The sequence below is a fragment of the Ranitomeya variabilis genome, chromosome 6 (assembly GCF_051348905.1).
Source record: "Ranitomeya variabilis isolate aRanVar5 chromosome 6, aRanVar5.hap1, whole genome shotgun sequence".
NCBI classification, from domain to species: Eukaryota; Metazoa; Chordata; class Amphibia; order Anura; family Dendrobatidae; genus Ranitomeya; species Ranitomeya variabilis.
In genome coordinates, this window is record NC_135237.1 from 496,800,330 (window position 1) to 496,824,090 (window position 23,761).

The 23,761-nt window shown below is 47.5% G+C and overlaps 1 protein-coding gene across 1 annotated transcript in view; it reads left to right on the plus strand.

The window, feature by feature from the left end:
* The window catches only part of ATP6V0D2 (ATPase H+ transporting V0 subunit d2), a 75,711-nt gene that overhangs the window by 15,288 nt on the left and 36,662 nt on the right, over nt 1-23,761 (plus strand). The window contains exon 2 of the mRNA XM_077270777.1: nt 21,902-22,073. Within this exon, the coding sequence (XP_077126892.1) occupies nt 21,902-22,073 (172 nt within the window). The remainder of the gene's footprint in view (nt 1-21,901; nt 22,074-23,761) is intronic.

Consider the following 23,761-nt stretch of genomic DNA (forward strand, 5'->3'; position numbering starts at 1 on the left):
TCAATAATATCTTCATTCCCTCAGGTTGTTTTTTTCAGAATAATGAATATACAGTATATATATATATATATATATATATATATATATATATATATATATATATATATATATATATAGTTTGGACACACCTTCTCATTTAAAGATTTTTCTGTATTTTCATGACTATGAAAATTGTATATTCACACTGAAGGCATCAAAACTATGAATTAACACATGTGGAATTGTATACTAAACAAAAAATGTGAAACAACTGAAAATATGTCTTGTATTCTAGGTTCTTCAAAGTAGCCACCTTTTGCTTTGATGACTGCTTTTCACACTCTTGGCATTCTCTTGATGAGCTTCAAGAGGTAGTCACCGGGAATGGTTTTCACTTCACAGGTGTGCCCTGTCAGGTTTAATAAGTGGGATTTCTTGCCTTATAAATGGGGTTGGGACCATCAGTTGTGCAGAAGTCTGGTGGATACACAGCTGATAGTCCTACTGAATAGACTGTTGGAATTTGTATTATGGCAAGAAAAAAGCAGCTAAGTAAAGAAAAATTAGTGTCCATCATTACTTTAAGAAATGAAGGTCAGTCAGTCCGAAAAATTGGGAAAACTTTGAAAGTGTCCCCCAAGTGCAGTTGCAAAAACCATCAAGCGCTACAAAAAAACTGGCTCACATGAGGACTGCCCCAGGAAAGGAAGACCAAGAGTCACCTCTGCTTCTGAGGATAAGTTTATCCGAGTCACCAGCCTCAGAAATCGCAGGTTAACAGCAACTCAGATTAGAGACCAGGTCAATGCCACACAGAGTTCTAGCAGCAGACACATCTCTACAACAACTGTTAAGAGGAGACTTTGCGCAGCAGGCCTTCATTATTATTATTATTATTATACATTTTTATAGCACCATTTATTCCATGGCGCTTTACATGTGAACGGGGCAAATATAGACAAGTACAATAAACAGGAGTAAAACAAGGCACACACAAGTACAGGAGGAGAGAGGACCCTGCCCGCGAGGGCTCACAGTCTACAGGGGATGGGTGAGGATACACTAGGAGAGGGTAGAGCTGGCCAAGCGGCGGTTCAGTAGACTGGGGATCACTGCAGGTTGTAGGCTTGCCGGAAGAGGTGTGTCTTCAGGTTCCTTTTGAAGGTTTCCGTGGTAGGCGAGAGTCTGATGTGTTGGGGTAGAGAGTTCCAGTGTATAGGGGAAGCACGGGAGAAGTCTTGGATGCGGTTGTGGGAGGAAGAGATGAGAGAGGAGTAGAGCAAGAGATCATGAGATGATCGAAGGTTGCGTGTAGGTAGGTAATGGAAGACCATATCACAGATATATGGAGGAGTCAGGTTGTGAATGGCTTTGCATGTCATTGTTAGTGTTTTGAACTGTAGCCTCTGGGCAATAGGAAGCCAGTGAAGGGCCTGGCAGAGAGGAGAGGCTGGGGAGTAACGGGGAGACAGGTGGATTAGTCGATCAGCAGAGTGTAGGATGGATTGGAGTGGTGCCAGAGTGCTAGAGGGGAGGCCAGAGAGTAGGAGGTTGCAGTAGTCGAGGCGGGAGATGATAAGGGCATGTACTAGTGTTTTTGTGGTTTTATAATCAAGGAATGCACGGATCCGGGAAATGTTTTTGAGTTGGAATCGGCAAGAGGAGGCAAGGGCCTGAATATGTGGCTTGAAAGAGAGGGTAGAGTGAAGGATCACCCCGAGGAACCGAGCGTGCGGGACCGGGGAAAGTGAGCAGCCATTGAGTAAGGTGGGGGAAAGATGATGAATTCTGTTTTGTCCATGTTCAGTTTTAGAAAATGAGCAGAAAAGAAGGATGAAATAGCAGACAGACATTGTGGGATTTTGGCCAGTAAGGAAGTGAGGTCGGGTCCAGATAGGTAGATCTGCGTGTCATCAGCGTAGAGATGATATTGTAAACTGTGGGATTCTATGAGCTGTCCCAGGCCGAAGGTGTAGATGGAGAAGAGTAGGGGTCCTAGAACTGAGCCTTGGGGAACACCGACAGACAGGGGGCGAGATGAGGAGGTGGTCTGGGAGAGGGAGACACTGAATGTCCGGTCTGTTAGATATGATGAGATCCAGGATAGGGCCAAGTCTGTGATGCCAAGAGATGAGAGAATCTTTAACAGGAGGGAGTGGTCCACAGTATCGAAGGCAGGAGACAGATCCAGGAGGAGGAGGACAGAGCTTGTGTCGCTTGCTCTTTGCGGTTAGTATGTCATTGGTGACTTTAGTCAGGGCAGTTTCAGTTGAGTGATGTGGTCGGAAGCCAGATTGTAACTGGTCAAAGAGAGAGCAGGAGGAGAGGTGGGAGGACAGTTCAAAATGGACATGCTGTTTCAGTAGTTTTGAGGCATAAGGGAGATGGGATATCGGGCGATAGCTGGACACAGAGGATGGGTCGAGGGAGGGTTTTTTGAGGATAGGTGTGTTTGAAGGATGAGGGGAAGACACCATTTGTAAGTGAGAGGTTGAAGAGGTGTGTTAGGGTTGGGATGAAGACTTTTGCGAGGTTAGGGATGAGGTGGGACGGGAGCGGGTCAAGCGTGCAAGTGGTGAGATGTGATCTTGACAGAAAGATGGAGAGCTGATCATCTGTCATGGTGGAGAAGCTGGCTTTGGAACAGGGCTGAGAAGTCGAGAGGAGGGGCATTGGGGGCTGCGGGCCAAAGCTTTGTCTGATGTTATCGATCTTCTGCTTAAAGAAGGAGGCAAATTCTTCAGCCGAAATGAGAGGGGAGGGAGGAGATGCTGGGGACGGAGTAGAGAATTGAAAGTGTTGAAGAGCTGTTTAGGGTTGTGAGTCAGGGAGGATATGAGAGAAGAGAAGTAAGTTTGTTCTGTGGCAGTGAGCATTGACTTGAAGCTGGCAAGGTACTGCTTGTATGCAGTGAAGTGCTCAGCAGAATGAGATCTCTTTCATCGCTGTTCAGCGATCCTGGAAGCCCGTCTTAGTTCTTTGGTCATGGTTCGTTACCCAGGGCTGCCTGTTGATTCTACGAGTTTTGCTGTGCATGAGCGGGGCAGCCAAATCGAGTGTTGCTGTTATTGTGGTGTTATAAAAAGTGGCAGCAGCATCTGTGTCATGGAAGGAAGCTATGTCTGTAGGAGGGAGAAGGGACTCAGAGAGTGAGTGTAGATTCAGGTGTTTGAGATTTCTGCAAGGGTGAATGAGTTTGTGGAGTGGAGGTTGCGCACTAGGAGGGGAGAAGGAAGAAAATGTCAGTAGGTTGTGGTCAGACGGGGAGGGGTGAGTTGGTGAGATTAGTAAGGGAACAGAGGCGGGTGAAGATGAGGTCTAATGTGTGACCATATTTATGGGTGGCTGCGGATGACCATTAAGTGAGACCGAAGGAGGCAGTGAGCGATAGAAGTTTAGAGGCGGCTGAGGTGGAAGTGTCAATGGGGATATTGAAGTCACCCATGATGATAGTGGGGATGTCGGCTGAGAGGAAATGAAGTAGCCAGGTGGCGAAGTGGTCAAGAAAGGTGGAGATGGCTAGTTCTGGGGAGCGGTAGGGTTTGAGGGGGAGTAGATGCGGACAGAGTGCATCTCGAACGAGGGAAGAGTAGTGGAGGGTGGTAGTGGAATTGGGGTAAAGGAGCAGGTGTCAGACAGGAGCAAGCCAACCCCTCCACCACGTTTGTTGCTGGGGCGAGGGGTGTGAGAGAGGTGGAATCCACCATAGGAAAGCGCGGCTGGAGAGGCTGAGTCAGAGGGGGTGAGCCAGGTTTCAGTGATGCCGAGGAAGGAGAGTTTGCTATTGATAATGAGGTCGTGGATAAATGACATTTTATTGCAGACAGAGCGTGCGTTCCATAGAGCTCCAGGTAGGGGGATTGGGTGAGTGGGGGCTGGATGAATGGGTATGAGGTTACTGTGGTTGCGAAGATGTGTAGAGGATCATGGCAGGGGACTAGAAATGAGTGTGGGGATGTGTTGAGGAGGGCCAGGATTAGGGGATATGTCGCCAGCAATGAGGAGCAGCAGACAGAGCGTTAGAAGGTGTGAGTTGGATAGGACATGATGTGGCCGTGTGTGTCTGGAGAAAAAGGATTGCATATGGAGGAACAGTTCTGTGGAGGAGGTGAGGTGGCTGGGGAGGATGGAAGAAGAAATGACTAGTTCCTTACTGGGTGGAGGGATTACAGGAGATAGGAAGAAATAAAGTAGTATGGGGGTGAATGTTAAGAAACCAAAACATTATAGTAGTTTTCTATTCTTTTACCTTCCAGTCAATTCCAGTCCAATTCAAGTCTAATACATAGTAATTAATCTGTAATTTAAAAGATGCAATTTCAAAGATGGTCAGACACATCTGGTCAGACTCATGGCTATGAATTTATGGTAAAATATGGTAAATATGGTATGGTATGGTATGGTAAAATAGCTGCTAGGAAACCACTGCTAAGGACAGGCAACAAGCAGAAGAGACTTGTTTGGCTAAAGAACACAAGGAATGGACATTAGACCAGTGGAAATCTGTGCTTTGGTCTGATGAGTCCAAATTTGAGATCTTTGGTTCCAACCACCGTGTCTTTGTGCGACGCAGAAAAGGTGAACGGATGGACTCTACATGCCTGGTTCCTACAGTGAAGCATGGAGGAGGAGGTGTGATGGTGTGGGGGTGCTTTGCTGGTGACACTGTTGGGGATTTATTCAAAATTGAAGGCATACTGAACCAGCATGGCTACCACAGCATCTTGCAGCGGCATCCGGTTTGCGTTTAGTTGGACCATCATTTATTTTTCAACAGGACAATGACCCCAAACACACCTCCAGGCTGTGTAAGGGCTATTTGACCAAGACGGAGAGTAATGGGGTGCTATGCCAGATGACCTGGCCTCCACAGTCACCAGACCTGAACCCAATCGAGATGGTTTGGGGTGAGCTGGACCGCAGAGTGAAGGCAAAAGGGCCAACAAGTGCTAAGCATCTTTGGGAACTCCTTCAAGATTGTTGGAAGACCATTTCCGGTGTCTACCTCTTGAAGCTCATCAAGAGAATGCAAAGAATGTGCAAAGCAGTCATCAAAGCAAAGGTGGCTACTTTGAAGAACCTAGAACATAAGACATATTTTCAGTTGTTTCACACTTTTTTGTTAAGTATATAATTCCACATGTGTTAATTCATGAGAAAGAGAAAGAGGGACGGTACCCTTGAAACGCGTCGGGATTGGCCCCTGCTTGTGTCCGTTTCACGGACAGGTGACGTCACCGTCAAGCCACTCCCCTACGCCACTGTTCGGCGGCGCCATCGGCCGAGGCACCTGCCGTTTACTCCAGCGGCGAGCGGTGTGAGGATTTCTGCACTACGGGAGGACGCTCCCTGCAGATTTGTATAGTATCGACACCAGAGTCCTGTGAACAGCAAGCAGGACGTCTTTACAGCAGCTGACCTCCGCATCAAGGAGACACGCCGACTTCCGTCTGTATGGTAGGGGAGTGGGAGTCTTTAACTTTTTAGCTACAATTTTACTTTCCAGCGCGGCACCCTCATTTAATTAACCGTATCTATGTGTTAATTCATAGTTTTGATGCTTTCAGTGTGAATTTACAATTTTCATAGTCATGAAAATACAGAAAATCTTTAAATGAGAAGGTGTGTTCAAACTTTTGGTCTGTACTGTATATTAAACATTAAAGAAGCACTCCTCCTCCCATATAAAGTTTTTATTATTATTATTTATTTATATAGCACCATTGATTCCATGGTGCTGTACATGAGAAAAGGGGTTACGTACAGGGTTTTAGATAACGTTTACAGTAAACAAATTTACACTGACAGACTATCCTCTTAATACTCTTAATATATTGCAATCGTCATATTATATAGCACTATGTACTCACAATTGCTCATTTTGCCTTTCTACCCAAATAATTCTTCTGTTTTCTATTAGGGCTTTGATATCATGAGGGAGGTCAATTTTCCCTGTATGAGTGATAAGTCACTGAAAAAGTCCCTGGCGGGGGGGGGGGGGGTGTTTCGGGAGCAGCTGGGCCAGGAGTTGAAGAGGGGAATGATAACTGCAGGGACAAGAAACTTTCTGTTTCTACATCGAGCAGAGAAAAGAGAGGATTTATCTGGGTAGAAAGGAAAAATGAGCAATTGTAAGTGCACAGTGCTGTATAATATGATGATTGCAATATATTAAGAGGATAAAAACTGTGATGGGGGAAGCCCTTCTTTATACTCTACAGAAATTCAGTATTTAGCTTAGCAGTTTTTTCCTTTACATTTAAAAAAAAGTGTCTTAAGTTGTTCTTTTTCTGACTAAGGTTAATTATAGTAAAAATAATAAATATTTCCAGTGATAATCATCTAGTATTTATAGCCTAAAGCGATCACTCTGAATAAGTCAACCAAACAACTGTGAACTAGATCTCAGAGCGTTAATTTCCAGGTTCAAGAAACAAATGAGTCAATAACTCAAAGTCCCTGTCTTGTGGTCACTAAGATTAGTAAAGACATCTTTCATGAAACATTCATTAACTGGAAATTATAGCACTGGTCTCCTTATTTCTTAAAGAGATATTCTCAAGATTAGAAGATATCCCCTATCCATGGGATAGGAGATAACTTCTCGAATGCTGGGGTCTGACCACTGAGGCCCACACCTCTACCGATAACTGAGACTCTGAAGAGCACTCTGTGAATGGAAACGTTTGTTGATCATGTGCTCTGCCATTGCATTATTCGTAATGGAACCGTCAGAGAATGCCAAGTTCTACGCTCAGCCTGTCTTTGGAGCTGGCTCCATTTAATGAATGGAGTGGCATGATCGAGAACCACTCCATTCGCACAGAGCTCTTCAGAGCCAGGTTTCTTGGGATCAGTGGGGATTCTAACGGTAGTACCCCCAAAATCTGGCTGCTATCTCCTATCTTGAGGATATGGATTAACTTCCAAACTTGAGAAAACTCAATGGGTTGTCCAATACTAAGACAACCCCTTCTTAAACAGAATGTTCGTCCCCGATAAAATAATAACGCTCTTACTCGCCTCCCGTGCCGACTTTGTTCCAGCAGTGTCAGCACTCAGGGTCCTGGGCTGTGATGCGATGGAATGACACGTGACGCCTGGCGCCCAATCAGTGCTGGTGTCACTGACTGTGCCTTCGTACAAGCTGAACATGAAGAGGAAGTCCGTGATGAGCTGTAGCCCTCTTCATGTTCAGTTTGTAAGAAGGAGGAGACAGTGACGACTGGGCTGATTGGGCGCCGGCTTCTTGTGTCACAACACCACATCACAGCCCCGGGGAGAGCGAGTGCTAACACCGCGGGAATGGCGCTGGCACAGTAGGTGAGTATAGGCTTTATCATTTTATTGGGGCAAAACATTTAGTTTAAGAAGGCGTTGTCCTAGTAATGCACAACCTCTTTAAGTTTGCTGTTTGTTTTATGGTTAGCTTCAAGTTCTAATAGAATATCCAAGGCTGGAAATAAAACGGGTTAATATTTTTGAATCAAACCTGTGTCCAAATGCTTTATATGCTTTATACCTAGTTTGAGGCTTCATTCATTAATCCAGGTTATCTTGGGCCTGATTTACACATCTATATGTGTTTTTCACAGACAGAACATGTACCCTATACCATCTATGGGACTGCTTACACGTCTGTGGTTTTTTGGAGATCAGAGCCTTTTGCGTGTCGTCTGAGTGCTCTCTGTGTGGTCTGAGTGCTGTCTGTGTCGTCTGAGTGCTGTCTGTGTGGTCTGAGTGCTGTCTGTGTCGTCTGAGTGCTGTCTGTGCCGTCTGAATGCTGTCTGTGTGGTCTGAGTGCTCTCTGTGTCGTCTGAGTGCTGTCTGTGCCATCTGAGTGCTGTCTGTGTCGTCTGAGTGCTGTCTGTGTGGTTTGAGTGCTGTCGTGCCATCTGAGTGCTGTCTGTGTGGTCTGAGTGCTGTCTGTGTGGTCTGAGTGCTGTCTGTATCGTCTGAGTGCTGTCTGTGTTGTCTGAGTGTTGTCTGTGTGGTCTGAGTGCTCTCTGTATCGTCTGAGTGCTGTATGTGCCATCTGAGTGCTGTCTGTGCCATCTGAGTGCTGTCTGTGTGGTCTTAGTGCTGTCTGTGTTGTCTGAGTGCTGTTATGCCGTCTGAGTGCTGTCTGTGTGGTCTGAGTGCTGTCTGTGTGGTCTGAGTGCTCTCTGTATCGTCTGAGTGCTGTATGTGCCATCTGAGTGCTGTCTGTGCCATCTGAGTGCTGTCTGTGTGGTCTTAGTGCTGTCTGTGTTGTCTGAGTGCTGTTATGCCGTCTGAGTGCTGTCTGTGTGGTCTGAGTGCTGTCTGTGTGGTCTGAGTGCTGTCTGTATCATCTGAGTGCTGTCTGTGTCGTCTTAGTGCTGTCTGTGTTGTCTGAGTGCTGTCCGTGTCGTCTGAGTGCAGTCTGTGTTGTCTGAGTGCTGTCTGTGTGGTCTGAGTGCTGTCTGTATCATCTGAGTGCTGTCTGTGTCGTCTTAGTGCTGTCTGTGTTGACTGAGTGCTGTCCGTGTCGTCTGACTGCAGTCTGTGTGGTCTGAGTGCTGTCTGTGTGGTCTGAGTTCTGTCTGTATCGTCTGAGAGCTGTCTGTGTCGTCTTAGTGCTGTCTGTGTCGTCTGAGTGCTGTTGTGTCGTCTGAGTTCTGTCTGTGTGGTCTGAGTGCTGTCTGTGTGGTCTGAGTGCTGACTGTGTCGTCTTAGTGCTTTCTGTGTTGTCTGAGTGCTGTCTGTATCGTCTGAGTGATGTCTGTGTCGTCTGAGTGCTGTCTGTGTGGTCTGAGTGCTGTCTGTGTCGTCTGAGTGCTGTCTGTTTCGTCTGAGTGCTGTATGTGCCGTCTGAGTGCTGTTTCTGTGGTCTTAGTGCTGTCTGTGTCGTCTGAGTGCTGTCTGTGTGGTCTTAGTGCTGTCGTATAGTCTGAGTATTGTCTGTGTCGTCTGAGTGCTGTCTGTTTTTACTGTTTAATGTGTTGAATAAGCTTGTAATTTTTTTTTTTGCATATTAAAAAATGGATGCCCCACTGATGGTAAAAATGAAAAGATGAACAATAAATGGATGAAAATCGGATCTAAAACTATCCAGTTTTATTTGTTTAAAAAAAAAACATAGGTATGTCTGAATGAGGCACTGGGACAAGCAATACATGTTTTTATATAAATGCTAATTACTAAAATCCACTATTGATAGGCCAGGTATGTATTTTGACACTCACATAATCTTTACAATCCAAGAAGGGATTTTGTCGTACCATTCCCACCTAAAAAAAACAATTTTCTTACCAACCCATTTAAATGAGCACACGACTGCTTGAAACTTGGGTTAAATGGCCACAGCAGACTTTTATTAAATATTAGACACAAACTGAGGCAACCACAACAATGGCGCCCAGAACATTATAAGCAATAGCAATGTAAATATTACATATATAATAACAATTGATAAGTCTGGCACAGAAACAAACCCCAATGGGTATTCCAACACACCAGCCCAGGGATGAAGTATCAATATCCCATAATTAATACCCCAACCCTGCAGGACCTATGCCAGCAAGTTACCTTGGCCTGTAACACAAGTCACTATTCCCCACTAGTGACTTCCCACCAAAACGTACATTACCAATAAACCAGCCTCTAAATCAGATCTATCCTCCTGCCGCTGTAATACTAAATTCACTTTTTTGTTTTTACTTAATCGCAGGTGGGTGGACATCTTTGTCCTCGGAAGCAAGAGGAGGTAACCGTCCCATTCACCTCCTTTTGTCCCCTCTTATCCCTGCCCCCAAACTGTCCCCTACAATCACAAACCCCCACACGTATGTAAGGAGGTGAAACACAAGAACAGTCTGGGGCCGGTTAACTTCTCGGCTCTGTGCCTGGAACCATTGAGCTGTGCTGCAGGTTCTCCAGGGGGCAGACTTAGAGACTGGGACAGAAAGGAAGCGGGCAGAGAGCGGCAAAGGCATGCATGCAAGAGACAGAGCAACGTGAGCAGCGGTCAGAGCAGGGTGCAGCTGCGCTCTAGGAGAGAGAGAGCTCCCGGTCTGAGGACAAATACAGGGAGACTGCCCAGAAAGACTGCATCTTGTGACTACATGAAAGCGGACTCTGCTGTGACTGGAGAGGGTTGCTTTGAGACCCATGTAGAGACATTGGCCCATGCAGAGACTTCGACCCCCTGGTCCCCACGGTATCAGTACAGAGACTGTGATTCCTGGTACAGAGACTTAACAGTGCAGAGCCCCTGATTCCTGGCTGTGCTGTAAAAGCTAAAGACTCAGAGCCTGTGCATATCACATTAACTCCCGAAACCCCAGGCAGCGGGCTCCTAGAGACTACTCAGCCCACGGACAACAGAGGGACTACAAGTGCCGCTGTTTCTCGGCGCCTACGTTGGAGAAGACGACCCTTCAAGCAAGTCCTCATCAGACTGATAAGTGTTCTTTTCTCAAGAAATCTTGCTTACTTTTGTTACATTGTTTGACTCCCATATTTTTGCACTGTTTTATTGCTAGTTATTTTCCATTGCTTCCTCCCTGCGAGGAGAACCTGATTCCTGTTATTAAACCCCTCAACTGTTGGTCTGTCTGTTCCGTGGTGACATACTCAGTACCTGCATACTATTACAATTGGCGTAGTCGGCAGGATGTCACACGGTAGCGCGGACAGGGCAGACCAAGCAGCTGGGGAAGTTCCCAGGTCTAGCATTTCCCTGGGAGCCATGTTGAATAATTTGCCAAGGTTCACTGGGAACAATGTAATGCCGTGGAGTTGGACGGAGCGTATCCGGGGAATGATGGGGATGCATCCCATGACACCAGCCCTGGAGGCAGAAATTGCATTGATGGCCCTGGAGGGGGAGGCGTGGGATTCTGTCATGCATAGGTCCCCCCAAGAGAGAGATACCCTGGACATAGTGCTGCGCATACTTGAGGAGACGCATGGGGACCCCACTGACGTAGGGGAACTTCGCATGTGACTGTTTCACCGGGTACAACGGGAGGGGGAGACCGTGACCCAATTCATGAACGCCCTACAAGAGCTTCACACTGCTATCAGACGAAAGGACGGTGTAGGGGTTGGGTCAGTTGATGTGGTCTTCCGACAAGCCTACAACCTGCAGTAACCACCGATCAACCAAACTGCTGCATGACCAGCTCTATCCTCACCTACTGTATTCTCACCCATCCCTTGTAGATTGTGAGCCTTCGCGGGCAGGGTCCTCTCTCCTCCTGTACCAGTTATGACTTGTATTGTTTAAGATTATTGTACTTGTTTTTATTATGTATACCCCTCCTCACATGTAAAGTGCCATGGAATAAATTTCGCTATAACAATAAATAATAATGTAGTGCTCAGAGATCAGCTGGTGACGGGACTGTGTGACACAATGATGAAACAGGCACTGCGAGAGCGCATGTGAGTAAAGCCAGACATGACTTTCTCTGAGGTTGGCAGTGAGGCACGTGTGCAAGAACAAGAACAGGGAGTGATGGGGCTGGTGGGAAGGGTGCAGAGCAGGGAGGTAACCACCACTGCAGGCAATATCCCCCAGTGGGTGGAGGACCTGAGAATAGAGATTAGACAGGTCCGTGAAGAAATGGCGGCCTCCAGAAGAACTCTGGCAGAAGAGCCCGGCCCTCTGGAGCGAGACAGAGAAGCTGCCCCCCGAAGGGAGGGTGAAACTACCAGGAGGAGAAGCCCTCTTACATGCTACACTTGTGGAGAATCCGGCCACATTGCTCGATGGTGTCCCCGGCAGAGCCGACCATCCCCGCGCCCTCCTTTAAACTAGGCGGCTCTGAGCTTGAGGGGCACCACTCAGAGCGTGAAGAACAGAGGAGGAGTAGTAAAAGTCCCCACAGCTTGTTTCCACATGCCCCCTGGTCTGGGTAGAAATCAATGGAAGAGCAGTGCGGTGCTTGATAGACACCGGCTCACAAGTGACCATCATGCCTGAAAGATATTTTCGTCGTCACTTCAGAGGCGCTACGGCCCGAATGGGGCCCTGTGATCAAACTTATGGCGGCCAATCACTTTCCCGGTCGCAGGGGTGGTATGGATGAACATAGAGGTCTGCGGAAAAGACCTCGGGAGAAGTGGAGTGGTACTGGTGGATGGAGAGGTAGCTAAATACCATACCGTGACCCTGGGCATGAATGTGTTAAAAGACCTCGGAAGCCTGGTTTTCAACGAGTCCCCGGAACAGTTCCTGCAACAATGGAGCGACCAAACCCCCCAGAGAAGGGTCTTTCAACAACTGATACGGACCGCCCAGGTCCGGGAAGCATACAGCGATGGAAAGGAACTCGGCAAAGTCGTCGCCCCCACCTCAATCAATCGAGTGTTGCCCCCTGGGCAGACAGTGCTTCTCCTGCCTATACGAGCTGGCATCCCGCTGGAAGGGGTCGAAGTCCAAATTGAGCCCAGCAGAGCCGACCAGCTGCCGTCAGGAATATTGGTCGCACGGTCCCTGGCTACAGTGCGGGATGGAACTGTCCTTGTGCGCTGCATAAATTTGGGGGAGACAGATACAACTTTGCCCCCTAGAAGAGAAGTCACTCAAGTCCTGGGCCTCCCAGATGAGTTGGTCCCCACTGAGGCGGTACAGCTGACAGCAAGGCCAGAAGATCCGTGGCTGGTGACCGTCAAAGCGGAGGCAGCTCCGGACCCCAGATTACTGCAAGAAGGGCTCCAGATACTGGAACGCATGAGGGCGGAGCTCTCAGAACTTACTCCGCAGCCGGTACTTCAGCTGGAAGCCGTATTGGGGAAATTTCAGGATGTGTTCGCCAAAGATGAAGATGACTTTGGACGTACCACGGCCATCACCCACGAGATACCCACCTGGGATGCGGCACCAATCCGGGAACGGTACCGCCAAATACCCCACAGATGTACCAGGAGGTGAAGGGAATGCTGTCACACATGCTGAAGAAGGGATTTATACGTGAGAGTCAGAACCCGTGGGCTGCCCCTATAGTCTTGGTGAGAAAGAAAGATGGGTCCTTGCGGTTCTGTGTGGACTATCACCGGCTCAACGCTTGCACAGTGCGGGACTCGTACCCACTGCCCAGGATAGAGGAGTCCCTGACGGCACTAGGGAATGCCAGATATTTCTCCACGTTAGACTTGGCCAGTGGCTACTGGCAGGTGCCCATGTCTGAGCAAGACCGGGGCAAGACCGCTTTCATCCTTCCGATGGGACTGTATGAGTTCGACCGGATGCCTTTCGGCCTAGCAAACGCCCCAGGAACATTTCAGCGACTCATGGAGAGATGTCTGGGAGACCTGAACTTTGAAGCCACTTTGATCTACTTGGATGATATCATCATCTTTGCCCCCACCTTTGAGGAACATCTGCAGAGACTAGAGCAAGTTCTGAGTCGGCTACAGAAGTATGGCTTGAAAGTGAAACCCCAGAAATGTCACCTCTTCCGTACCGAGATTGAATACGTGGGACACGTTGTCTCCGCTGCGGTACAAGAGTGGCCAACTCCAAAAACTGTGAAAGATGTGCGTGCATTCCTGGGACTCACAGAATACTTCAGACGCTTTGTAAAAGACTTTACCCACCTTGCTAATCCACTCCAGGAGTTATTGAGGGGAGTGCCCTCTTGTGCCAAAAACAGGAACATACAGTGGGGGAAGCGTCAGGAGGAGGCATTCTTGGCTTTGAAGAAGGCCTTGACGGAGGCCCTCATGCTGGCCTACGCTGACTTCACACAACCATTCATCTTGCACACTGATGGGAGCCTGCAGGGCCTCGGGGCCATACTATCGCAGATGCAGGGTGGGAAAGAGCGTGCCATCGCATACGCCAGTCGGTCTTAGCATGACTCGGAAAGGAATCCAGAAAACTACAGTTCATTTAAGCTGGAGTTGTTGGCGCTGGTGTGGGCAATGACTGAGAAGTTCGCGGAATATCTGGCTGGCTCAGAAGTTCATGTACGCACTGATAACAATACATTGGCCCATCTCGAGAATGCCACGTTAGGTGCCCTAGAACAACTTTGGGTAGCCCGAATGGCCAAGTTCCGATACAGAATTTCGTATAAAAGAGGAGCTGAGAATGTTCATGCGGATGCCCTCTCCCGAGTAAACTATCGCAAACCAGCACCCAGCCAGGATGAAGAACTGGAAGATGTGGAGGTTCCAGGTTTTGGAGAGACTGCCAGGATGGTGGCAGCGGAGCGGTAAATTGAACAGGAAGAGGCCTGTGTGAATTTGCTGGAGCAGCCCCGTGATGAGTGGCTCCGAGTGCAGCAGGAGGATCCGGAGCTAGGTCAGTTGAGAAGGTGGGTCGTGTCTGAACAAATGCCCGATCGGCACGAGAGGAGGTCTATGTCACCTGAAGTACTGAAGATGCTACGCCAGTGGGAGAGGCTCCAGTTGCGGGATGGTATCCTGTACCGGAAGGTATTCCTGCAAGCAGAACTCAGTCTTGTATGGCAGACGGTGATTCCCTCGTCCTTGATAGACCAGGTGGCTAAGGAAGCACATGAGAAAGGAGCACACTTTGGGCCAGAAAAAACTTTCCAGTGGTTACAGCGCCTATTTTATCATCCCCACTTAAGGAACATTGTGGAGAAAGTATGTCAGCAATGCAGAAGTTGTGAGCTGGTCAAACCACCAGAACAACGAGCAGCCACAGAGACGGTGAGGTCTTCTGGCCCCATGGACCTACTGGCAATAGATTACTTGACAATTGGACCAGCACACCAAGGCTATGAGCATTGTTTAGTGATGATAGACCACTTTACTAAATTTGCCGTAGTGACGCTCACGCGGGACCAGACTGCCGAGTCTGCTGCTCACGCAATCTGCAAACACTTCATACAGGTGTACGGGTGTCCCAAGCTCATCCATTCTGATCAAGGGGCCTGCTTCCTCGGAAGAGTGATGGAGGAGCTGCACCAGCTGTACAAAATCGATAAGTCCCAGACCACCCCTTATCATCCACAGGGGAATGGGGCTTGTGAAAGATTTAACCGCACTCTGATTCAAATGCTTAGGACCCTGGAAGAGGACCAGAAGGCGAAGTGGACTGAGTCCGTCCCTGAATTGGTGTGGGTGTATAACAATCGGAAACACAGCACCACCAGATTCACCCCCTACTCTTTGTTCTTTGGCCGACCCGGGAAGGGGCTGGCAGAGCTGGCGCTGGAACCCGAGGAGGACTACCCACGGACGGTGGTGTACTCCTGGGTACAAGAACATCGTCGTCGGCTGCGGACGATTCAACGTCTAGTGCAGAACCGGCTGCAAGAATTGGAGCATCCCCAGGTAGCTCCTCAAAAGGGGACAGCCCTGCGGCCTGGAGACCGAGTCTTAGTGAGGGAAATGCACCCACACAACAAACTAGAGTACCGGTGGGAGAAAAGGCCGTACCAAGTGAAGCGGCGGCTCGGCAACGGGGGTCCCGTTTATGAGGTCCAGCCCAAAACGGAAGAGGGGACTCCCACCTGCACACTGCACAGGAATATGTTGCGACCATGTTTGTCTCGAGATCCTGAATCAGTCCAATTGGCTCCAGCGCCCCCACCGGCTGCGCCAGTGGTCAATGTAGATGTGGAAGACGAGGACGACTTCCAATCCCTCCCACGGACGGGGGTGTACTCCTGGGTACAAGAACATCGTTGTCGGCTGCGGACGATTCAACGTCTAGTGCAGAACCGGCTGCAAGAATTGGAGCATCCCCAGGTAGCTCCTCAAAAGGGGACAGCCCTGCGGCCTGGAGACCGAGTCTTAGTGAGGGAAAAGCACCCACACAACAAACTAGAGTACCGGTGGGAGAAAAGGCCGTACCAAGTGAAGCGGTGGCTCGGCAACGGGGGTCCCGTTTATGAGGTCCAGCCCAAAACGGAAGAGGGGACTCCCACCTGCACACTGCACAGGAATATGTTGCGACCATGTTTGTCTCGAGATCCTGAATCAGTCCAATTGGCTCCAGCGCCCCCACCGGCTGCGCCAGTGGTCAATGTAGATGTGGAAGATGAGGAAGACTTCCAATCCCTCCCAGGGAACCCAGGAACAGGGCTGGTGCCTGAAACTACCAACGTATCGGAGGAAGCCTCGACTCCTCCCACAGTTGTTGACACCACTGCCCCTGCTGATTTGAGACGCTCTGAAAGTTCAACGGCTGGTGTACCCCCTGTTCGCTACAATCAGGACAAGTTCATCTGGCAGCAGATTGTGCAAGGACTGGAAGATTGCCAACAGGAACTCGTGTAAATCTCGCACGTGGAATGGCAAGCAGAAAGAGGGGGGAATGTAAGGAGGTGAAACACAAGAAGAGTCTGGGGGCAGTTACCTTCTTGGCTCTGTGCCTGGAACCATTGAGCTGTGCTGCAGGTTCTCCAGGGGGCAGACTTAGAGACTGGGACAGGAAGGAAGCGGGCAGAGAGCGGGAAAGGCACGCGTGCAAGAGACAGAGCAGCGTGAGCAGCGGTCAGAGCAGGGTGCAGCTGCGCTCCGGGAGAGAGAGAGAGCTCCCGGTCTGAGGACAAATACAGGGAGACTGCCCAGAAAGACTGCATCTTGTGAGTACATGAAAGCGGACTCCGCTGTGACTGGAGAGGGGCACTTTGAGACCCATGTAGAGACATTGGCCCGTGCAGAGACTTCGACCCCCTGGTCCCTACGGTATCAGTACAGAGACTGTGATTCCTGGTACAGAGACTTAAGTGCAGAGCCCTTGATTCCTGGCTGTGCTGTAAAAGCTAAAGACTCAGAGCCTGTGCATATCACATTAACTCCCGAAACCCCAGGCAGCGGGCTCCTAGAGACTACTTAGCCCACGGACAACAGAGAGACTACAAGTGCCGCTGTTTCTCGGCGCCTACGCTGGAGAAGATGACCCTTCAAGCAAGTCCTCATCAGACTGATAAGTGTTCTTTTCTCAAGAAATCTTGCTTACTTCTGTTACATTGTTTGACTCCCATATTTTTGCACTGTTTTATTGCTAGTTATTTTCCATTGCTTCCTCCCTGCGAGGAGAACCTGATTCCTGTTATTAAACCCCTCAACTGTTGGTCTGTCTGTTCCGTGGTGACATACTCAGTACCTGCATACTATTACACGTACACCTACTATACCATTAACATTCTTAACCCTTTACTCCCCACCCTCTGTATTGTCATGTGGCTTGTACACCTATGGGGTGCCCCAGCCTTTCTTTACAATAAAATTAATTTAAAAATATTTATTGATCACATCTTGATTCGTGACGAATTTAGGCTCTGTAAAGAATTCCAGGAACCAGGGCACCAGACGTCCTCCTTTGGTAGTTTTATTAGTACAGAAAAATCACAATGTTTCGGCTACGCTGTGCGTTTATTAAGCTATAGAATAAGAGAGATATCCTTCTATTGGTTCCTGGATTTCTCTGTATTGCTACAACCTTGTGAAGGGCTGAACCAAGTGTGCAAGGACAAGAGTGGTGAACGAGCCTCATCTATTGCAAGCACACGGAGACTCTGTGATGTTTCAGTCACAGGCATCATGGACCCAGGTGAGGTGCCAGTCAGATTTTTGTATATGGTAATTAGATAATTAAAGGGTACTTGGACAGCCTCCTCTTAGCATTGCGGCTTTAAGTCTCCTCATCTTGGCATGCTTAACATGTCACTCTCTGCAAGGAGAAACGATACTTCTTGGATCCCGGTCAGACGCCTCTCACACAGCCAAACCAGATCTCACACTTTGCACTGATGAGGGGCAGTACCCCAAAACACAGTGTCTGCAAATTGAGATTCTGGTTTTGACTTTTATCCTAAGTCATGTGACAAGGCTCGTTAAAGGGTCAACACTGACTTCTAGGATTGCTACTTCCAATAGGTGGCACTAGAGTTCTAGTCCTCTTCCTCTCTGAAGAGACAATTTGCACATTGTCTGGCTACAAAAACTGTTGCAAACTGTGATACTTACAAAAGGGAGTACTACTAGGCAGTATCGGACTGGGGTGCCAAGGGTCCACCAATAACCATCCAAGGCCCCCCTTTTCAGCTACATGCAAAAGTGACATTATCCTCAATCACAAATTTATATAACAATGAACTGGGTAGATTGTAAAATGAATAAGATGCTGCCTATGTCTGTACATAGTGATTCAAGTATATTGTGCCAAGTACTGCTCATATAAGAGGGTAGTGGTCCACTCCTGCAAAGGGGCTCACCGGCGGATTCTCCTGTTCTCCTGTGGGCCAGTCCAAGCCTGCTACTAGTTACTAACCATGCAGGGTGCCCAAACTTTTCCATTGGCCCATTTTCCTGATTGCAGCCAGACAAGAGTCAATCAATTCTTGTTTGAGGGAATTTCATCTATTCTTCCTTGGAAAAGTCTTCCAGTTCTGTCAGATTCCTGGGTCATCATGTATGCACTATTTTGAGGTCAACCCCCAGATTTTCAATGATGTTCAGATGAGGGGACTGTGAGGGACATAGTAAAACCTTCAGCTTGTGCCATTTGAGTTAATCTTTTGTGGATTTCGACATGTGTTTAGGATCATTATGCATTTGTAAAAGCCATCCTCATCTCAACTTCAGCTTTTTTACAGATGGTGTTATGTTTGCATCAAGAATTTGTTGACATATCATTGAATCCACTCTTCCCTCTAATTGCAAAATGTTCCCCGTGCCATTGGCTGGAACACAACCCCAAAACATGCTTGATCCACCCCCATGCTTAATGGTTGGCGAGATGTTCTTTTCTGTGCCTGTTTTTTCTCCACACATACCTTTGATCAGTGTGACCAAAGAGTTTTGTTTCAACCTCATCGGTCAAAAGAACTTGTTTCCAAAATGCATCAGGATTGTTTAGATGTTCTTTTGCATATTTCTGACGCTGAATGTTACAGTGAGGACGCAGGACAGATTTTCTTTTGATGACTCTTCTATGAAGGCCATATTTGTGCAAGTGTCTCTGAACAGTAGAGCAATGTGCCACAACTCCAGAGTCTGCTAAATGCTTCTGAAGGTCTTTTGCAGTCAAGCTGGGTTTCTGATTGGCCTCTCTAGCAATCTTACAAGCAGCTCTCTCTAAAATTTAGCTTGGTCTTCCAGACCTTATCTTGACCTCCACTGTTCCAGTTAACTAACATTCTTAATTACATTTCAAACTGAGGAAAGGGCAACTTGAAAACACTTTGCTATCTTCAAGTCTCTAAGGGTGCCAAAACTTTAGCATCAGCCTATTTTCCTTTTTGTAGTTTTTAAAATGAAAAACATATATATCATTTTTGCTTTTGACTAAAATACAGTACAAAGGAAATGTGTCATCTTTAACTTTAGGCCTTTTAGAGATTATTTCATCTTCAACTTGCTTAAAGGTACCATCACACTCAGCGACGCTGCAGCGATATAGACAACGAGCCGACCTAAACTAGATCGCTGGAGCGTCGCTGTTTAGGTCGCTGTAGAGACGTCAAACACAGCAACTCCAGAACGATGCAGGAGCGATCCAGTGATGTAACGGCGACTCACTTCTCGTTATCGCTGGTTGTTAGCTCCATGTCAAACAGCCGGAGTGTACCGACAGGCTAAAAGGAGATGCTGCGATGCCCCCTATGCTCGTTGCTGGCGTCGTTGCTCTTGATGTCAAACATGACGATACACGCCGACCTGGCGACAAAATAAAGTTCTGGACTTCTAGCTCCGACCAGCGATGGCACAGCGGGATCCAGATCGCTGCTGCGTGTCAAACACAATGAGATCGCTATCCAGGACGCTGCAACGTCACGGATTGTTGTCGTTCTCTTTGCGAAGTTGCTGAGTGTGATGGTACCTTAACTGTTCACATTAACGGTAATAGTGACCAAGGGGGCCCAGACTTTTACATGCCATTGTATGTGTATGTCTTTGGTAGAGAAATTAGATTGTGAACTTCCACAGTCATGGGAATGGTTGCAATCTCTGTGCAGTGCTGTGTAATATGCTGGCACTATGTAATCAATCGGAAATAAAAACAGAAAGAAATATATGAAGAGTAGGAAACCTGAATTTCATATTTACAAAAAATCTGAGTAATGGGGCTTGGTAATAATATTCCACATATCAGATAAAGAATGTCACAAATAATAGTGTTCACCAGGTAACTATTCTTCCCACCAAATAAATCTTTGGTGGTTTTCTCAGTATTAGGCCGCTTTCACACGTCAGTGGCTCCGGTACATGAGGTGACAGTTTCCTCACGTACCAGAGCCACTGACACACGTAGACACATTGAAATCAATGCATCTGTGCAGATTAGTGTTGAGCTATACCTTCCGATATTTGAAAGTATCGGTATCGGATGGTATCGGCCGATATCCGAAAAATATCGGATATCGCCGATACCGATACCAATACAAGTCAATGGGACACAAGTATCGGAAGGTATCCTGGATGGTTCCCAGGGTCTGAAGGAGAGGAGACTCTCCTTCAGGCCCTGGGATCCATATTCATGTGTAAAATAAAGAATAAAAATTAAAAATAGGGATATACTCACCACCTGACGCACCCTGGTAGTAACCGCTGTAACCGGGAGCCTCCGTTCCTAAGAATGAGCGAGTGAAAGACCTGCGATGACGTCGCGGCTTGTGATTGGTCGTGTGACCGCTCATGTGACTGCTCACGCAACCAATCACAAGCTGCGACGTCATCGCAGGTCCTTCACTCGCTCATTCTTAGGAACGGAGGCTGCCGGTTGCACGTCTGAGGTCCAGGCTCCGTCGGAGGGGTGAGTATATCCATATTTTTTATTTTTATTCTTTATTTTTTACATGAATATGGATCCCAGGGCCTGAAGGAGAGTCTCCTCTCCTCCAGACCCTGGGAACCATACACTGGGAACTTCTGATTCCGATTTCCGATATCACAAAAATATCGGAACTCGGTATCGGAATTCCGATACCGCAAATATCGGCCGATACCCGATACTTGCGGTATCGGAATGCTCAACACTAGTGCAGATGTCATTGATTTTTTGCGGACCGTGTCTCCATGTGCCAAACACGGAGACATGTCAGTGTTCATGGGAGCGCACGTATTACACGGACCCATTAAAGTCAATGGGTCCGTGTAAAACACGTACCGCACACGGACGTTGTCCGTGTGCAGTCTGTGTGCCGTGCAGGAGACAGCGCTACAGTAAGCGCTGTCCCCCCCACGTGGTGCTGAAGCCGCCATTCATATCTTCTCTGCAGCAGCGTTTGACTGTAGAGAAGATATGAATAATCCTTTTTTTTTTTTTGTTTCTCGTGTTTAACATAAAGATCCATGTCCCCACCCCCCTCCCACCCCCTGTGCGCCCGCCCGCTGTTATTAAAATACCCGCCTCCCTCGCAGTGTCCTGTCCTGGCCGCAGCTTCTCCTGTATGCGGTCACGTGGGGCCGCCCATTACAGAAATGAATATGCGGCTCCACCCCTATGGGAGGTGGAGCCGCATATTCATGACTGTAATCGGCGGCCCCACGTGACCGCTCATACAGTAGAAGGTGCGGCCAGGACAGGACACTGCGAGGGAGGCGGGTGAGTATTTTAATAACAGCGGGCGGGCGCACAGGGGGTGGGAGGGGGGTGGGGAGATGGATCTTTATGTTAAACATGAGAAACAAAAAAAAAAGGATCATTCATATCTTCTCTACTGCAAACGCTGCTGCAGAGAAGATATGAATGGCGGCTTCAGCACCACGTGGGGGGGACAGCGTTTATCTCTAGCACTGTCTCCTGCACGGTGCGTGTGGTACCCAGTCGGCACACGGGCGGCACACGTGTGCCGCACGTGTGCCACACTGATGTGCCACAGAAACGCACGGGCACACGGACACGCATAATTCCGGTACCAATTTTTCTGGTACCGGAATTATCTGGACGTGTGAGACTGGCCTTAGTATCAGTATGCTATTTTCTGGCGTGTGGCATGTCACTTATCTCTGTATTCTACTATTTTAGACCTGAAGCTGCATTTACAGTCCACAGACTATGGACACTTCTTGGCAAACGAGACTGGACAACTGACAGTATCTACAGTTGATGAAAGGCTGAAAGAAAAGCTTATGATTGAATTCCACTACTTCAGAAACCACGCTTTTGAACCACTTGCAACATTTCTAGATTTTATCACGTGAGTAGTAGATCCAAATAGTCTTAAAATTATAGATTTCCAGTAGTTTAAAAAGTACATAAAAGGGAATCTGTCACCAGGTGTTTGCTCCCTAATCTGAAAGCAGCATAATGTAGGGACAAAGACACTGATTCCAGCCATGTGTCACTTACTGGGCTGCTTGCTGTAGTTTTGATGAAATCACTGTTTTATCAGCAGAAAATTATCTCTACAGGACTAATATACCTGCTGCCATGTAGTCCTCCATATTCATAAGCTCTGAATAACCCCACCCCCACCAGTGATTGTCAGCTTTCTGCCTATGCACAGTGTACACAGAAAGCAACCAATCAGTGGTGTGGTCGGGGTTATACAGAGAGAATTGGTACATGTGCAGCAGAGAAAACAATGATTGTATCAAAATGATAGCATGCAGACCAGCAAGTGACAAATCGCTGGAATCAGGGTATCTGCCCCTACATTATTGTGCTCTCAAATGGATTAGTAAAAACTTGGTGACAGATTCCATTTAAGCAGGATCCGATTATAGTGAAAGCTTGTGTGTCAGATGTCCTTGGGCCTCCACCATTCACCCCCAAAGCCTCTAATAGCTGTTTGGTGGCCTAACATGCATGTGCCTTCTTTTTTAACCCCTTATGATTCAGCCAATTAACATTTTTGTATTTACATTTTTTTCTTTTTCTTTTCATAAGAGCCATAACTTTTAAAGTTTTTCGTTTGACATAGCCACATAAGGGCTTGTTTTTTTTGTGAGACGAGTTGTACTTTTGAAAAACAATATTTATTTTATCATATAATGTACTGAAAAATGGTTAAAAAAAAATTCCAAGCAGGGTGAAATGGTGAAAACAAGCAATGCCATTGATTTTGGGGTTTTGTTTTCACGGAACCTGGCAACACAATCTTTCAGGTGAGTATGACTCCGATGGATGAGTGTAACATTTTTTATTTTTCTATCTAAGGAGCTCTACAATGGCTTACTTTTGCCATTTTTTCACTTACTTTTAGATGAAAAAATAGGGAATGGTTTCAGCGTTTATGTTTTCCTTGGAGTTTTTGTTTATGTTTCTTGTTAATCTTTTTTTTAATCATTTTTTTTTTACTTTTCACTGTATTTTCTAGCCTCCCTAGAGGATATGAAACTAAAATAGTTTGATCATTTGTACTATACAATGCAAAATTTTAGACCCCCAGCAGCCATGTTAATCCATGATTGCGCAGCAGAGAGGAAATTGGTTCCTGAACGGAAACCCCACCAAGGCTGCTTCACTTAAAGGGAACCTGTCACGTGAAGAAACACTATTAACCAGCAGATATGGGGTTAATCTGCAGGTTAATGTCATGAATCCCCAATGGCTAGGGATAGCACAGGACAAACAAAGTACAAATAAATAACGGACGAGCTCTAGGGTGATGGAACCTGGGCTGACCGCTGCCCTACGCCTGACAAACACAACTAGAGATAGCCAGGGAGCGTGCCTACGTTGGTTCTAGACGCCACGCACCAGCCTAAGAGCTAACTAGTACTGCAGAGAAAATAAGACCTCACTTGCCTCCAGAGGAATGAACCCCAAAAGATATAGTTGCCCCCTCACATGTATTGACGGTGAAATGAGAGGAAGGCACACACATAGAGATGATATATATAGCTTTAGCAAATTGAGGCCCGCTGTAAACTAGAAAGCAGA